At 38.9% G+C, this 13,610-nt stretch overlaps 1 protein-coding gene across 3 annotated transcripts in view; it reads left to right on the top strand.

Annotated features, from left to right (window-relative positions):
- The window catches only part of SPAG6 (sperm associated antigen 6), a 39,359-nt gene extending 26,072 nt beyond the window's left edge, over nt 1-13,287 (top strand). For all 3 annotated transcript variants that reach the window (XM_083826212.1, XM_083826213.1, XM_083826214.1), the window contains exons 7-11: nt 951-1,103; nt 3,981-4,172; nt 5,231-5,347; nt 8,052-8,197; nt 10,377-13,287. In XM_083826212.1, the coding sequence (XP_083682338.1) occupies nt 951-1,103; nt 3,981-4,172; nt 5,231-5,347; nt 8,052-8,197; nt 10,377-10,443 (675 nt within the window). In that variant the 3' untranslated portion in view covers nt 10,444-13,287. The remainder of the gene's footprint in view (nt 1-950; nt 1,104-3,980; nt 4,173-5,230; nt 5,348-8,051; nt 8,198-10,376) is intronic.
- The last annotated feature ends 323 nt before the right edge of the window (nt 13,288-13,610 follow it).

A 13,610-nucleotide genomic window follows, 5' to 3' on the forward strand; every position in this document is an offset into this window, starting at 1 on the left:
ATCCCCTTTTAAAGGCTCAGAGGTAACAGTGGATTTCGTGTTAATAGAAACCAATTGGATTGGAAATCCACATAACCTCCAATTTTTGTTCATTTAAATGCAACTCCTGAGGAGGTATTTCTTTTGCTTTGGAATCTTTGGAAAAAAATGTGATATAACCAACAATGTAGAAGGAAATAACTATAGTATGAAATTGTTAATTTCTGTGCACTGTTGATACCATATATACTCTACTGCTGTCCCTCAAGTGATGTGAGAAGTGATACCACTTGGAAAGAAATTTGTTTCATAGCTTAATATCCACTGCAAGCATCACAGACCGTGCACATGATTTTCATTTAAAAGCAAGGCTATATAGTTTGGCATTCAGGAGCAAACTCCATCACCCATTAAGGGTGCTCCCTGGACACATTCTTTAGAGTACCATAACATGGCAGAATGGTGTAGTCCAAGTTGGTTTTGTGCAGCCGTGACAGTTGTCTTTGGCTTTGTGCCCAAGCTGGGGAATCCACAAGGGCTCTTATGCTGCAGAGGTTATCTATAAAGTGCAAGTGAGAGGAAGAGTGGGATTTCCCCTCTGTTCTTGCACAGAAATTTGTTGGCTTGGAGTAGGTGTGTCTTAAGGTCATTCGTGTATTAGGTTGTCACTTGGATGAATCTTTGGTGTATAATAATGGAGCTGAGAATATGTCATCCCTTGCTATACAGCATCAAGAATTCAGAATCCTGATTTCCTTACAGTAAAGTCAATCAAAATCAGGGTAGCAAAACAGTTTAATTCTTGAGAACTTCATGCTTCACTCAGTGCTCGACAAGTCAGCATGATATGTCAGTCTTATTCCAGCTTTATTTTGTAAGTCAGGAGCAATACATGTAAAGACTTTTATAATGTGGTGCTTTATGCCTGTTGATACTTCACAGTATCTAATCTGTTCCGTTTATCTTTGCAGCTTTCACAGTTTATAGTAAATGCAGGTGGAGTTGCTGCTGTGATTGATTGTATTGGCAGCTGCAGAGGGACTGTCAGACTGCCTGGCATCATGATGCTTGGTTATGTAGCAGCTCATTCCGAGAACCTGTCAATGGCAGTGATTGTCTCCAAGGTTAGCTATCACTTTGCCTTCTTTCTATAATTCTTCAGTGGTATTCTGAGTAAGAGATACAAATTAACATAGGCAGAGCACGTGTTTTGTGACAATTATATACTTGCTGTTGATTAATGTACTGTCTTGTAATATTGTGGCTTGCAATGTCTGAAATTGTGGTAACCTGATCAAAGTTGGTCCTTATGAAGTTGAACCTTTTATGAAATGTCTTGGATTAGTCTGTATAGTGTCACATATAGTGTATTCCACTACAGGATTTTTCTGTGTTGCAATTGAACGAGTACAAAAAAAATAAGTCAGTGAATTTCTATGGTCTGTTTCCTCTTAAAATGAATATTTGTGGCTACATCAAAACCCTTTTTGAAACAAGAATGTTTTATGGCACATTCTTTATTGCACTAGCATGACTATGCTAGTACTGCTAGAGTAGTCTTGCAACAGAAATCTGCGGACTTGCAGACACCTCAGTTTCTGAAATGTAGAATGGTTTGATTCAGCTGTGCAAGTGGTATTTCAAATGAGATAAGCTATTCATTTTCAGATTTAAATAAATTTTGCTGAGCAGTGAGATAGAAGGGAGATGCAGAAGGGTCATTTGCAATATCTGCAATAGCTGAAATTAGTGTCCGAGGTAATATTCTGATGTGAATAATGCTAACTAATGACATTAGGAAGAAGGGGTTAATTTCACTGAGTATTGTTGGCCCATTTTCACAGCAGCAGGCTGAGGAAGGTGATTCTTCTCCTCTGCTCTACTCTTGTGAGACCCCACCTTGAGTTCTGTGTTCAGCTCTGGAGATCCCAGCATGAGGAAGGCATGGACCTGTTAGAGCAGGTCCAGAGGAGGGCCATGAGGACGATCAGAGGGCTGGAGCACCTCTCCTACGAAGACAGGCTGAGAGAGCTGGGGCTGTTCAGCCCGGAGAAGAAAAGGCTCCGATATAACAGCCTTCCAGTACTTAAAGGGGACCTACGGAAAAGATGGGGAAGTAGTGATAGGATGAGCATTTTAAACTAAAAGAGGGGAGATTTAGATTAGACATTAGGAAGAAATTCTTTACTCAGAGGTTGGTGAAGCACTGGAACAGGTTGCCCCAAGAAGCTGTGGATGCCCCATCCCTGGAGGTGCTCAAGGCCAGGCTGGATGGGGCTTTGGGCAGCCTGGTCTGGTGGGAGGTGTCCCTGCCCATGGCAGGGGGGTTGGACTTAGATGATCTTTAAAGTCCCTTCCAACCCAAATCATTCTATGATTCTGTGATTTAAAATTATCTGTATGAATGGAGACAGCTAAGCAATAAAAACTGAGGAACAGAAATGTCTTCCAGTAGGAATGCAAGTTAGAAAATGGAAATTGCTACAACATAACGTCAATAAGTGCACAGAGAAGGTAGGTGTGATCAAAAAATTCTCCTTTGCATTTGAAAACTGAAGAGACAAATGGTTCTGGCTTGTCATCTCTGGAGGCCCATCTTCTGTGTATGTGCCCATGTCTCACCCTTGTCAGTCATACCTAGAGCAAATATGCTTCTGCTGTTAAGTGCTTGAAGTTAAGTGTGACAAATGCAGGTTTGAGTTCACGAGGAAGCACCTAAGTGATAAATTTTTGAAGCGTAGTAATGATTTGATTGCTACTATAACTGAATGGGAACGCAGTGAGAGGTTTTGTAGGAATCTTCACAAACTTATGAAATATTTTAATGAATGATCCCCAAAAGAAACCTGAATAAACCCAAAGCCCATTAAAAAATAAAAATTGCTTTGGGGAAACTGAGTTTTATCAAAAACTCAGTGCATAGTGCATAGTGCTGAGGGCAGGGCTTGGTAAACTGGGACCATTTGAAAATAACACATCTAAGATGTCGTGACATAAAGTTATAGTTCCATACTGCTCTATTGTCTCCTGGAAAGGATGAATTTTTAAAAGTGACGTTGTGTGTTACTGGACAAACACTTCATTGTGGTCTTCTGCAGTGCTGTGTCAAAAAAAAAAGGCACTTCAGTCCTTTGCAGTAATAAAGAGTGGAAGATAAAACATTGCAGATTAACATTTTTTTCCACTAGTCCTAGCGCATATAGTCCTGTTGTCTGTATTTGAGAAGGATCTTGGAAAAAAAAATGAAGGGAGTACAGGAAAGAATAAAAATGATCTAGGGAATGGGAAAAAAGATCTAGTTAGGGATTAGTAGCCTTGCCTCACCTAAAATAGTATGAAATGATACCTGTTGAACTATCCTGGACATAAAATACTGGCTACTGAGTAGCTCCATAATCCTGTGGAGAAAGGATAAAGATTGTGACCCTGAACCAGAAGAACTTCAGTAACAGCTGGATGCGAGCGAAGTATTCTCCATTTCTTGATGTCTTCATGTCAAGAGTTGAAGCCTTTCTGGAAGTTATCAGATGCATCAAACATGAACTACTGAACTCAAGAAGAGGTTTATGAGGTGAAATGTAGTGCTGTGACTAAAAGAAAGTTAAAAGACTGAATGATTGAGCCGTTCTGCTCTTAAACTGCTGTCATAGATTCATAAGCACTACAGCTCTTTTATTTTCAGTCTGACAAAATGAAACCTTTACTGTTAGTACAGCCTGAATTATGTGATGTATTCCTTTTATCCCTTAAAGTTTGTGTGTTAGCTCCAACTGACTTAGAATATTGAATCTGTTTCCTTTTGTTTAACTAGATTTGTAAAGATTTCTTCAAAATTCTTGCTAGTCATGATGATGGCAAAATATGACAACACTAGCAAGTGTTCTCTTATAGCTTACTTTAGAAGAACAGTGTAAACAGAAACATTTTCTAACAATCTACCAGTTTAGTTGTCCTTTCTTGGTGTAGATTTGTAAAGGTTGTGCTTTTGGTTAATGCTACAGGGAATACCACCACTGTGTACCTGCTTGGTAGAAGAACAAGAAGATCATATTAAGGCAGCAGCTGCTTGGGCCTTGGGACAGGTTGGAAGACATACTCCTGAGCATGCACGTGCTGTTGCAGTAGCAAACGTCCTACCCACGCTGCTTTCTATGTATATGGACACACACAGTTCAGAAGATCTTCAAGTGAAAGCAAGTATATTCACAGTATCTGCAGTATGACACATTTATTGTAACCAACAAGTATAAGGGCTTAAAAACTGTTAAATGGTGAATGCTTTTATTGATATTCAATGAGTTGTGGATTTCCCGTGTGGAGGGTGTCTGAAGGCTATGTGGCATTTTTTAGGACTGCTTGGTCTTAATGGGTGTGCATATGGTGCCTGCCAAATCATTTAATACAGCCAGAGCAGTATAGTCCCTCATTTTGTTCCTACTTTAGATTAGAGCTGTGTACACCCATAAATGCTGTAATGTAGGACCTTTCCTCCGTGGCAGCTAATAGGGCTGGACTTAGGTAAAATGTAGTTTTGAGCGACACTAAATGAACTCACTGAATAGTATTATATGACAGGATATGGTCTCCCAGGTTGTACTGTGCCTCGTTACAGTCCACCAAAGTATAATGAATTCCAGATCTATAAAATAAGAAGACAATTTTGCATTGTAATTTTCAGTGCTCACAAAAATATCAAGGCCAAATTAGCTGTACATACAGTGAGGTCATTACTGCAATGAGGTCATTACTGCTTCTCGTAGCCAGCACTGAGTCTCTTTTCAGAAACCAGGCACTGACATACAACTGTTCTACTGTCTCTCTTTCCCTTTCTGCCTGGATGGTAGTGCACCTTGCTATCCCACACCAGCAGATTCTCCTAATAAGTCACTTCTAAAATACAATCTTTTAAACTGTGTTTTGATTTAGCTTTCTTATTATATTACAGTACTTCCATTTACTTAAAGGGTCTATGCCTGGTTCTGTTGTAGCCAAAGTAAAATTGCCATTACTTTGACTGTAGATAGCATAATAAGAATATGATGCACTGTAGGTTTGGGGTTTAATAAATCTAAGTAGAAAATTGATTAGAGTTCTGTAAGAGTATTTTCTGAATAAAAAGTATGATGTCCATCGGGTCACTCTAATAAAGAATCAATTTGCTTTTTTGGTCAGACTTCAGGGATATGTATCATGAATTCTTGTTGTTTTCATTGATGTCTTACTATAGTAATTTTATTTTGCATTTCAATAGACTAAAAGAGCATTAAAGAACATACTTCAGAAATGCACATATCTTCCAGCACTTGAACCATTGCTGCATGATGCCCCTCCCAATATTATGAAACACATTGTTGGGCAGTTTAGCAAGGTAAGAAAAGGCTCTGCTTGATAACTAATGCATTGTTTTCCATTTAGCAAGAAAGCTATCGTTCCAAAGATGGGGCATCTGTAAAAGTCTTAGTTTTCTCAGGATCCTCAAGCATCCCTCGCAGAAGCAGTTTGAAGTGTCCTGCTTTGTTGTCTGATGAAACTGGATACTGTTTTATCTGGAACCTGCTATAATTCATCCTAAGACAGTGAGAAAACAATTGCTTATAAGCAAGGTGGTTCTTTTCTTCTTTGCCTCTTGAGATTAAGTGAAATACTAACTCATGTGCAAATACTTTCACTGAGCCAATGCATCACATAAATCCCAGTTATATCTGTTTTAGACAAAGTGCAAGCTGTCTGTACAGGACAGGAGTTGCTTAAGTTGGATGTTTTACAGTAACCTAAAGTGCAAAGGCTTCATCGTTTCTGTCCTTATTAATTTTCAGTCTCAATTAAGAAAGCTTAAAAAATTCTACATCTTTTCTTATTTCTGTCAAAATTTTAACTGTTTATTGTTCATTACATTATTGATTTGAGCACAGAATGTAAAGAGCAATACTGTTTAATCAAAATATTTCAAATTATTTAAGTAATTCCTAACTAAACAGGAGACTTCTAGTTATGCTTACTAGCAATTGGGAATCCTGCTTAACTATTGACTTTTCTTCTGTGCAGTTTAATCTACTTGGAGTATAATGCAGTATATGCAGTGCGATCTATTTGCAGGGGTACCAGATTCTCTTGGTGAGGTGTGCTTTCTGGAAATGGCTGAGTAAAACTCTTGATTGGTAATCAATTCTTCTTATCACAGATCTGGAAGTACTGCTGTTTGTAGTGCAGATTGGAGATTTGCTCAGAATGCAGTGCCTTTGGCTTTTGTGTGCTAACTAGAACTATTAAAGAGTTGAGTGTGTAGTAATTGGTTACCCAGTGTATATACATTTGAGTGTTGTTTGCTGTTGAAGTGACTTTATACCCTTTATATCAGCTGATATTTTGTTTAATTTTTCTTCTTCTACGTTGTATTAAAATCTACTTGTCCGGCATTTGTTATTCTGAAGTATACATTTAAAATGAAGTTCTTTGCACTAAAAGGTGGTTTTTTTTTCAGTCCTGTAGCGTAACTTAGGAATTTCCTATTTTTAAACCTGAGGTGTATTAGTTTTGTTGGCTTATTTATAGCTCAGTAAAAGCCTTATTTCTGAGCTGCGCTTCAGGGTGGGATGCTACGTGTTTTCACTGCTGGACTGTCTCGTTTTAGCATTGCCCTTTCCAGGGTCTTAACAATTCTGTGCTGTCTCAGTTTGGACTCGGGGTGGGGAGAGACTGTCTCAGAGGTGTTGTCTGTCTTTAGAGCCTCTTCCAAGAAACTTTTCTGCTGTCTATCCAGCCTGGGAGTCACAGTGTGGAGGAAGAAGGCAGGGAAAGGGCCATATCCTGTCTCCTTGCTAGTTCCTCCTTGGCAGTTCTTGTGGGAGGTATGTGGAAACAGCTGTCTGTTTAGTTCCCAGAATGAAACGACCACAGTTGTTCCCGACACTTCTCTGGAACATAGTAGAGAGAAGTCTCTGTGCTCTCCTTGTTTTTCCTTACCTGTCTGTTGATTTTGCGCAGCCCAGAGGGACCAGAGAAATGAAGGCTGTTTGCCCATATGCGTGACGGAAATTTCATCCTTCTTTTCCTCCATCCTTTTAGGTAATCCCTTCCTCCTTCAAGGCTCTTGTTTTACACTGACACACAGTCAAATTTATGGCTCGATTTGTCCAACCAGGGTGAAGGCTTACAAAATGCTTTTGCCCCCATAGCCCTATAGTATGTAGCTCTCAGGGTTGGCTTTAAACCCATCTGTTTTTGTTGTAGATGCAGCTGACATCTTGCATTATCTTTTTTTTTTTTTTTTTTTTAATATTATTGAAGCCCTGTGGGCCTATGGACTACATGCTGTCATTCTCCATTGCCTGGCCCAGCCCCCACCTCTCTCCCTTTCGTCCTCTGGAAAAAACTGCATATTGGCATCACTCAGGGAGTGCAGAATGTATTGTCTGATCGTTTCTGCTTCTCATCCCCTTTGGCTGCAGAAACTTAACATTTTTGCTTTGTGTGTGTATGTGTGTAAAAGGCTTCCATGGCTACACAGTGTGTTGTAGGATTTTAATATCCAGGAATTTAATAGTAGCATGTAATGCTTCAAGGCTGCATTGTTCACTTGCAACAATTCTCAGTATTGTTTTCACGCAATAATCTATACTAGATCATTATGATGATATAAAATTCTGCTCTACAATTAAACTGTGGGAATTGACATAAAAGACCTGAATAACTTGGTTTAAGTGGAACAGATGCTGTTGTTATTCCATGTTAGTATTCTGTTTTTATTATCTGTTTAATCTCCACAATCATATTGTCTCTGTAGGGATAATTCAAGAAATATTACTTATGGAGCAATAAATGTTCAAATCAGAATTTTTATATATGTTATGTATTAAAGTACATGTTAAATTACATTATAACAATAAAGGGCTGGTTTATTATTTTTGCTGTATACCTGTGTGTTAAAATACAGTAGTCATTACAGATATACCTCTGATGTGTTCCACTTTAGCTGTCCTCTGAATTAAAAACAGATAAGCAATATTTGAGCCCAGTAGCACAGAGGTTCCTTTAGAATAATATATTCTTTTTATGTACTTTTCTGTGTGTAGGTGTTACCACATGACAGTAAAGCACGTCGTCTCTTTGTAACAACTGGTGGACTTAAAAAGGTTCAAGAAATAAAAGCAGAACCCGGGTCACTTCTTCAGGAGTATATCAACACTATTAACAATTGCTTTCCAGAGGAAATAGTAAGGTAGGGAAAGGGAAAATGAAATCTAAAAAAATTCATACTTTTAGATGTTCTTTGTAGTAGCAATACAAAGCGAGAATTTAAAATACTGAACTTCTACATGAATTTTGTTTTTAATCAGTGTAACATTTGGTTAAATGCTCCAGTGGTAACCACAAATTTTAGATATATACTTTTGAACACTTTCTATTTTCTGATTGTTTTGGGGAATAAATGTCTTGGTTTGTAAATAAAGCCCAAATAATCAGGCTGTTGCAGGAAACTGAGATGAGAAGGTAGTCCTACACTACCTAGGTGAACCCTGAGGCTTCAGCACAGCCACTCATAGTTATGAATGTCTATAGCAAGCTTAGTTTATCTTGGTAACTTATCTGTGGATTTCTCAGGTATTGGGGAATCTTTGGTTACGTCCTTGACTTCCTTAAGCGCCTGTCAGAACTAGTGTATTCAGAGGCTCCTTTGAAACTTCCTCTGATAAACAGAGGGTGCAGTTGCTCTGCCCACAGCTGCCCTTCCTCCCCCAGCCTCATCATGAGGCTTAAGTGTTATATAAAAGGACCATGCACCAGCTGTCTGCACCAAGTTGAACTTTGCCCTTAATGAATACAGAAACACTATTAAATAGCTTACAGTCAAAATGTCACCATCCTAAATTGTAATAAGGAGGTAAATGCCCTCCTAGATTCTAGATATCCATTTACCAGTCCTTCACTCCATCGACACATCAAAAGGATGTTGTACTCATGCACTCCCTCTACAGGCTCTGAAAATCTGCATCATCAATTTTAATTATAGCAACAGAGTTCTTTAGCTAATAGCAGCTACAGACAGTCATGCAAAATGAAGCCCAGTGTGTCTCCACAAGGAAAAGCCACTGGCTGTCAAATGGGCAAAAGCAAAATCATAAAGAAACTTTATTCTGCAGCTACAAATACCAATACTTTGAAAGGAAAGAAGACTTTTGTTTACACTTCTCTGGATATAATTAATGTTTTCCTGTTCCATCTATTTTATTTTTCTGTAAATGAAACAAGCCTACTTATGTAGGCTGAGATGTAACAAAGAAGGGCCCCTTCAAGCATCTCCTGCTTGCCTCTTTGTGCTACTGCCTGGTGGTGTTTCTACTGTTCAAGGCACAGCTGCTATACTAGACTCCAGGTCTGGGCTTGTTTCGGAGACTGTTATTCCAGGCCGTTTGCAGACTGAATATGATAACAGTGTATTGAAAAGTTAGCTTTACTATTGGAGAACTAATGAGTTTTTAAAAGAATTTAAAAAGTTCTATTATGCAGAAATAATTCAGAAAATGAAAATCTTTAAGGTAAATGGATCCTTCTTTAATGTGAAAAGATCAGGAATTTTTACGTGAATACATTTTAGGCATGCGCTACATAGAAGTGCGTTCCTCTCTCCTTATAGTTAAAACTTCCAGGATTCAGAGATGATATCTTACCATGCCTGCAAAACCAAGAATGTACTGTGATGTATGTTTTTAGAATAGCATGATAATAATTTTCAGATACTCTTAACCTGGAAAACAAGGACTAAATGCAGCTTTGATGATGCTTGCATATTGGAAGCATGCAGTTGGTCCATTGTGGAAAACCAACTGAATGACAGCAGGACAATAATGGCACCATAGAGTTCTACTCTAGTGAAAACCTATTGGATAATCTCCATCATTGAGCTGACACTAGAGACGGAAGGTCACTGTGATCATTTTTTTGTTGTTCCAGAATCAATGTCTCTTGCAGTGATGTAGCCTTCACATTAGCTTTGGGGTGTGTGTTTGTGTTTCACAAACAGCAGTAGGCTATTTTTCTCTGGCAGCCTATGATTCAGTGTAAACTCATGCCTTTTTATTAAAGAACCTAATTTCAATAGAAGTTAATATCTGCGTTTCCCAGTAAAGATGATGCTTATGGCTGCTGAACCTCTCTTAAAAATTTGCCGCTGCCCCAAAAGAAGCCAACGTTTTTTTTGAAAACCTAACTTCCAATTATAAATGATAATGTAAGTTGAAAAGCAGACTTACAGCACTCTAGGAGAATAACTGTAGAGTTTGTTGACCAATGTTTAATGCTAGGATTTTTTCCTGATCGATAGGAATATGAATAGTTTCATTACTTAGCACAGAACATGCTTTGTAGTCTAATGCACAAACAATATGTTTCTCTTCCAGGTATTATTCCCCTGGATATTCTGAGATACTTCTGGAACGGGTGGAAAATTACCAGCCAGTTTTATAAACTTCAATTTTTTATTAGAGCTGTATTTCACATTTATGCTTTTATGACTGTAATACAAATACAGCTGTTGAAACTCTTGTTAGATTCTGAAATCTCCTTCTACTGTTTGAACCACTGAAAGAGCTCAGCACTTCCAGCAAGCTGTATTTTGTTTCTTATAAAATTATTGCTAAGTTTTTGTTCCTATTTGTTTTTTTTTCTCTAACTTTACTACCACATACTGCAGCATATATCAATGGAATTTCATGCAGGGGTGTTGATTTATCACAAAGCCTTTTTAGAGTCAGTCATTTCCTCTTCCTTCCACAAGAAAGGTTTGTTATTATCTCATTCAAATTTTATCCTTCTCAGTACTTTATCGATTTTTTCCCCCTTTTGCCTTTGCATATTGTTTAGAGCTTCCCAAGCTTAAGAGCAGGAGGAAAAAGTTGTCCCTTGTGTCTTTTCTAATTATGGAATCCATTCTGCACTGAGATATTTCCTACCATTACCTTTCAGAAAGTGAAGTGATACGATTTTGCATCCCCAAACATGCTAATAGCTGCTAAATAAAGAGGTAATCAAGTCTGATGACGATAAAAGGGCTCTATTCTGCATGCTATAATAGTGTGGTGGTCCTGCCATGCTAGATAGTACACCTACTGCAGAAGTCCTCCTAATTAAGGCAAGATTACGTGGAGGGGTGGAACAATACATTGTTTGGTGTATGCGTCGTCGTTCCTCTTGGAAGGGACAGAGTGAACTCAGAGCTTCCATGGGTACAAAGGGAGAGAAGGACCCTGTGAGGTTCTGCCCCATTTGGATCAGCAGTGCTTGGGCAACTCAGGAAGAGAGGAGAAATGCTTGGCTGCGGGAATACTGTTAGCAAAGCTTTGAGCTCATTCAGAGGAAACCTGACGATACTTGAGTCCCACTGATTTGGTGCACTAAGACGGCTCAGTACTTATTCTTCAAGTGATGAAACTGCTGCAGAATTGAGTAGAAACACGCTTGGAACTTAAACTTACAGATCACATCGACTTGGAGGTTATTGGAGGTATGAACTGTTAGATGTAGAACATCCAGGAAATATTTGTGCCCTCTTATGAAGAGTGAAAAGACTTATATTTTTCTTACTCTTCTGGTGTACTGTAGCAGCAGGGAGCATCATACAACCCTTTAGTATTCATCAAGTAATAGGAAATTGTCACTTACTATTTTTTGTTCTTCTAACCATTTCTCTCTTCTTAGTATGCAGCAGTTTCTATTTTTTTTTTCTTTTTTTCCCAAAGAGCAATATGCAGCGTTTCTGGAATGGGATGTTGAAATGCTGGCAGCTACAAGGGAATACAATACTTGAAAACCCCTGCAGGAGAAACTTGTCTACTTTCTTAAACATATTAACTGAATGAGTTTATAAAACAGGGATAGTCTCTTCTATTACTTGTAAAAAAGGGAGCAGAGACTTACTGCAGTTGGAAATGATTTAGAGTGGGTTTTCCCTGCCAAATTCCAAATGACTATTTTCTTCTTGTCAGCATATTTTTCAACAGTTCGCAAAAACATTGATGGGCTATCTTGTGCTAAGGTTTAGTTCTACAGAGGGCTATGCCGCTGGTCTGAGGTACTCGGTGCTCTCAGACTTGTCTGAGAAGCAGGGGATGCCCAGTAGCTGGCTGTATGGCACACAGCTGAGATGGAAAATGTTGGGCTCATGAATGCTGATGTATAAAACCACACCATCTGGGTTCTTGCCTTAGCCTACACCAGAGTGAGAAGTCTTAGAATTGACTAACCACGTGCCTTTTCCTTTTTGGTTTTTGTATTTTGTCATTATTGATGTTACAACACTGGTGGAAAAACTTTAGGTCTATTAAGAAAATCATTGTAATACTCAATAGATTTTGCATTATTTGCAAAATGCATTATGGATATTTAAAAATCAAATGTTGTACGATCTCTGAGAGAAAATGTACTGCAAGGGCTTCCGGAGAGTATTGAAGGATCTGAAGCCCTTATTTTCCCTAATAGAACAGAAATCCTGTAGAGGGCTGAATGCAGTTGCAGGCCACATGGGAGGCAGGTAGGCATTTAGCTGTGTGCCCGTAGCTGCGTCTTGTGTTTGGGAGCACACCCACAACACACAGTGCTAATGTATGTGTTCTGTGTGGAGAGAGCAAAGAGGCTTCAGTCTCCTGACAAAGGTGCTACACTGTAGTGATTCCACAGGGTTAAATTTCAATGCCTAAACCATTTGTCCACAGTTTTTTTTTTGCAGCCTTTTACTGATTGCTGACAAAGGAAATGATTGCACAAGGCAAACCTTCAAAGTGATTTGATTTTGCAGGATGCAATCTCAATCAGATCTAGCATAAGTACATCTTTACACCAGTTGCGCAGTTCTGTCCTAGGCTGGTGGAGCTGTTTGGCCTCTTGTTGCGGGTCTCCCTCCTGGATGATGCCACATCCCATCAGGCTGTGGCAGTGCAAAGTCCTCTCCCACATACTTGGAGAAGCCCTCAGCTCTCCTATGCTGGCAGGCTGCTTCCCTGCATTGTACATACACCCTGTCGCTGGAAGCTTCCCTGGTTGTGCACATCTGCACAAGGCAGATCTAGGCCTTTGCAACAGAGTTATCACTAATTTGTATTTTAAGCTTACTTTACTAGGGCAAGAGTTGCTTTTTTTTTTTTTTCCCTGTATTATTTCACAGGCTCCAGTGTATGGTGTTTCTATTCTGCCCTCTTGTTTGACTTAACTCGTCATCTAAAACTATATTAATGTTTGTAATTGCTACTCTGGCAAGCTTCAAGTGTGTACCATTTGTCTCAATTTCATAGAATAAAATGTAGATTTGCATTTTAATTCATTGTGTAAATGCTGTTTTCATGCTAGTTCGTGACTGTGATGCTAGAGAAGATGAAGAGTAGGCTCATTTTGCAGCTGAGCCCGACACCACCTCTGAATGTTTGTCTCGGCATACCACTCAACAGTGCCTGAATTTCTCCTGAGCTTAGAGACATACAATGATTTCAAGTAAGAATCCTTCTCACAGAGGTGGCTTATTAAGACACACAAAGAAAATTAAGCCAGTGCTTTGGCAGAAGTGAATGTAAGCAGAGACAGCCCTTAAATCATTTTGCCAGTTGCTTTGACTGCAGTATGGGGACTTTTGAACCCAAGTCTTT

This window comes from Anser anser (genome assembly GCF_964211835.1).
Source record: "Anser anser genome assembly, chromosome: 2".
NCBI classification, from domain to species: domain Eukaryota; kingdom Metazoa; phylum Chordata; class Aves; order Anseriformes; family Anatidae; genus Anser; species Anser anser.